This window comes from Chrysochloris asiatica, unplaced genomic scaffold (assembly GCF_000296735.1).
Source record: "Chrysochloris asiatica unplaced genomic scaffold, ChrAsi1.0 scaffold00079, whole genome shotgun sequence".
NCBI lineage: Eukaryota > Metazoa > Chordata > Mammalia > Afrosoricida > Chrysochloridae > Chrysochloris > Chrysochloris asiatica.
The window spans coordinates 8,281,823-8,286,541 of NW_006408597.1; the positions used below are offsets into that span (position 1 = coordinate 8,281,823).

Here is a 4,719-nt window from a genome sequence, read left to right on the forward strand (position 1 = left end):
GGAGAGGAACAGTTACGGGGCAGGGGTTGGGGGTGGTGGTGGTGGTGCGGGGGCACGGTGAAGTTCAGCCAGGCAGGAAATGACACTGCAGACCCACCAGTCTGAACCAGAGCAACCGCAGACCTAAGAGAATGCAAGAAGAGGGAGCTGGAGAGGAAATAGGGATGGAACCCAGCTCGCTTCTTCTCACTTTCAATAACCCCTCTAGGATGAAGAATATAGGTGATGCCCCAGCGGAGCTCCTACTCATCAAACGCAAACAAAGGGCCCAGCCTCTTCAGTGGAAATGAATGTTCTATAGTACCTGGCAGGATCTACCTCGTCTCGCACCCCTGAGGCCTGGGCCTCCTCCCGCCGGGAAATGTTGAACTTCGCACAGGAAACAAACAGGTATCCTGGGTCAATGGTTGGACCTGCGTCGAGCCAATGGGAGAGAGAAATGGGTCGACCCAGGATTTGAGAAACAGGAGCCCGAGAGGGGCTGTGGGTGGGGACGAAGAGGGGCGGGCCGGGTGCTGGCGTGGCTGCTCCTGCACCGCGCGAGGAACCTGGGGACTGGTGGGCCGCGGCCAATGGGGAGGCGGCCGGCACGAAGGCGGGTCGGGACCGGGCTGCCCGCCCCTCGGTCCGCCAGGGCTGGGGCGGAGCCAGGCCGCGTCAGGTGGCCCGGGCGTGCTGGCGGCGCTGGGGGCGGGCCGCGGCGTGGCGCGGAGAGGGGAGCGGCACCGGCGGCGGTACCGACTGGCTGGCAGGTGCCGGCGGGGAAGCGGGCGGCCTTTGGTTCGACCCGCCGGCTCCAGGCTGCGGTAAACACTCACGCTCTGCGTGCCTCCCGCCCGCCGCATCAGCCCTGCAGCCCGGCCCTACCTGCCGCCGCCGTCGGGGGTGGGGGCCCCCCAGCTCTGCGGAGCCGCATGAACAATAGGTGGCGGCGGCTCCTGCGGGCGGCGGCAGCCCCGCACTCTATGGATCGGCCGCTCCATGGAGCCCCCCAGAGCGCTTCTCGGCTGCCTGGCGAGCTCCGCTGCTGCCGCCCCACCGGGGGAAGATGGAGCGGGGACCGGGGCCGAGGAGGAAGAGGAAGAGGAGGAAGCGGTGGCGGCAGCTCCCCAGGAGCTGGGCTCTGATGAGCCCCTGCCTTTCTGGACGGCTGTGTTCGAGTACGAGGCGGCTGGCGAGGACGAGCTGACCCTGCGGCTGGGCGATGTGGTGGAGGTGCTGTCCAAGGACTCGCAAGTGTCAGGCGACGAAGGCTGGTGGACCGGGCAGCTGAACCAGCGGGTGGGCATCTTCCCCAGCAACTATGTGACCCCGCGCAGCGCCTTCTCCAGCCGCTGCCAGCCGGGCGGCGAAGACCCCAGTTGTTACCCGCCCATTCAGTGTAAGGCGAAGGAGGGCGCGGAAGCTCGGCTGGGAGGGGGCAGGGTGGAGGTCATGGGGAGGGAGTCCTTGGTCCACTTTAGATGGGATGGGGATGTTGACCTGGTGTTTGGGGATGGGGTGGAGAGGATGTGTGTGTGAACGCGCGCGTGCCTGCGCGTGCTGCCACGACTTTAGTTGGTGCAAGGGACAAGATCAAGATGCCGCAGGCCCTGCCTGGAATCTCAGGAGGTTGGATTTCTTAACCTTTATCTGACCACCTTTGCACCTTGAAGCCCCAGCATGAGAATCACTCAGTTTCCCGCCCCCTCTTCTTCCAACTCCCATATAGAGGGATTTCAGTCAAGTTGATAGTTTTTGTCATAACCTTAATCACCAAATCAGGGACCTTGCTGACCTCTTCTGTCTTCTGTCCCCGCCCTTTAAGGCATTTGCTTTGAAGGAGGCAGGGGTGTCTCCCATGGGACAGGACTCACAGTTCCAGTCCCAGAAGCCTGTGTGAACTACATTTCAGGTGTCTTTGAAATGTAGTTTTGATTTCTTGGATCCTAATTCTGTATTCCAGAAGTTGTACCTTTAGGAGACTCCCTGTTTGGATAATGTGCTAAAAAGAGAGGGTGGGGGACAGAGTTGGTGGTTGTAATGGGCAGATAAATAGAGAGGAGAAGGTATATCATTCCCCTTTGAGAAATTAGGAGTACAAAGTACAGTGCCTAAATTCCAGTTTGTTGACACCCAGGCAGTTCAGACAACACGTTTTCTTCTTTCACCTCACCCTAGATCCTTGCCTATTTTTGGAACTGGCCAAGTCTCAGGTAGACCATATCTTGGGGTCAGTCCCAGGGACTTTCTCCCAGTGTCCTGGTTTCATCAATTCCCAGCAACCTTCTACCCTGTAATGAAATTTCCTTTAATTTTTTTCAGAGGTGTTACACTGCCATTGTTGTTGTTAGGTGCTCAAGTCAGTTCCTACTCATATCGACCTTGTGTAGGGTTTCTGAGGAGAAGCTGGTGGGGTTGAACTGCTGACCTTGGAGTTAGCAGTTCAGTGCTTATCCTACAGCCCCACACCAGGACTCCTTTGTTATTATTGTTAAGTGCTGTCCAGTCAGTTCTGACTTTTAGTGACTCTGTATAGTGTTTTTGTGGAGTGGCTGGTGGATTTGAATAGCCAACCTTGTGGCTAGCAGACCATTGCTTACCCAACAGTGCCATACCAGGACTCCAGGACTTCCTGAGAACTCCTCAATCAATAACAATACACCATTTTAGAAGATGTAGATATCTCCCATTACATTTTAGATTATTTTGTATTTTGGAGTTTCCGTAATTTCTTCAGTATTAAAAAGGCATTTATAGTATAAATTTATAACAGTTTATTCCATACTTTGTATACTTTGGATTTTAATTGATTAAAAAAAAACATTACCAAGAATCAACCTTAAATACTTAAATTTTATTCATAACAGTTATCTTTCTGAGCCTGTACTTATTTTTACCTGAACAATTTTTTTACTGTATTTGGGTAAGTTTTTACTAATTTAAACAACAACAAAAAAGTTGTCATTGAGAATAGGAAACATACACCAATTCAAAAGTGTCTACGTGTACAATTTAGTGACATGGATTATATTCTTTGACTTTTGCAACCATTCTCAGCCTCCTTTTTCGAGTTGTTGCGCCCCCACTAGCAGATTTTTCCTTTAAGTTATCTGTCTAATCTTTCAAGCTACTGTTGTCAGTTTGATCCCACATAGGTAGTTCTTAAAAGACCATAATGCTCAAGACAGACCTTTTTTACTAATTAAATTAAACCACTGTTAAGTTTTTTTTTTTTTCTTCTTCTAACTTTTCATTGTGACTTAAGTCTTAAGTGAAGGTTAACAGACAAGATCATCAGCTTTACTTTCAACAAATCATACATTTTGTTTCATCTAAATGATTAGAACCCCCTCCCTACAACAACAGTTACCCTGCTTAATCCTGGTGGCTTTCCTTTTTTTTTTTATAAACGAAAAATATATCTTATTTTTCATAAATGAACAAAGCAAAAATGTTTGATATCTACATATAAAGCAAAAAAAATGTATATTCATTTAAATGTCCAAAGGACACATTTTGCAAGCGAGCCTCCAGCCTTTCTCAGTCCATGAGCCTAGAGCCTGAAGTTGTTCTGTCTCTCCATGCCATAGCCTCTGCCACTGGCTCTGCTGTCACCATCTTTCTAGGTAGGATCTCATGCTCCATTCATGCTCTTCCTTCTTGATGGTCCTGACAGCCTCTGTTCCTACAATGAAAGATAAACTACTCCCCTCTTTTAGTTACACATCTTCTACAATTACAGTTGTGACAATCTCAATTCATCCTGCTAATAGTTACTCACAGTTGAGTCAGAAAATCCTATCAGCATCACCCCCCATCCCCTTCCACCAAATCTATCTGGAAAAGAGGAAAACTCTTCAGTGGTGATTCTACATTACCTGCCTCATTCTGAAACTAAGCACACTCATGAAAGTTTGTAAGCCAGCCACTTAGTGCCTTACCTTATAGCCCCCCATTTTTTCTAGTATGGGCAGAGTTTGGCCACATTCCATGGGCACCCATTGACCTTGACATGAGAGAGAGAATAGGAAGGGCTGGCTGGTCTGAAGTTTAAGAGGATATGTGAATTCCTAAGTCCATGGGCACTGACCTAGCCACTGGGGAGTAGAGATGAGAGTGAAGTGGCCAACTGGTCTGAAGTGTGGGGAGGCGTACATAAACTCTCAAACTTGTAGCTAGTACTCATGTGACCTAGCTTGCTTGGATGGCTAGCTGACCAGAAGTCAACCAGATGAAGATACAGATGCTTGATACTGTGAGAAAATATAAATTGCTAAAATTTGATGAAACGGACCTTTGATTATGGATGCAGTTGCTCAACAGTCCATCTAAAATGGAAGGATTGTTCATATCAAGGATCAAGCTTTTTTTCTCAGTGCACTGGTTGGTAGGGACGGGAATTTTAGGATTGTCTATGTATAGGATTGTATCATCTGCAAAAGAAGAGTTTTACTTCTTCTTTGCCAATTTGTCCGATGATTTCCACATTCCGTTGGGTCACCTCTCTTTGGAATGAGCACAAATTACAGATCTCTTGCAATCAATCATCCAGATAGTTGTCTTCCAAATTTCTTGACATAGATGAGTGAGTGCCTCCAATGCCACCTCACTTTCTTGAAAGATTTCAATTTTTATTTCATCAGTACCTTTGCCAATTTCTTCAATGCACCAGGGACTTCTCCCTTCAGTATCATTGGCTCTTGATCATATGCTACCTCTTGAAATGGTTGAACATCA

General features: G+C 48.8%; 1 protein-coding gene across 2 annotated transcripts in view; it reads left to right on the forward strand.

The window, feature by feature from the left end:
* Nucleotides 1–981: 981 nt before the first annotated feature.
* MAP3K9 (mitogen-activated protein kinase kinase kinase 9) overlaps nt 982–4,719 on the forward strand; it is a 170,543-nt gene continuing 166,805 nt past the window's right edge. For both annotated transcript variants that reach the window (XM_006865567.1, XM_006865568.1), the window contains exon 1: nt 982–1,381. In XM_006865567.1, the coding sequence (XP_006865629.1) occupies nt 982–1,381 (400 nt within the window). The remainder of the gene's footprint in view (nt 1,382–4,719) is intronic.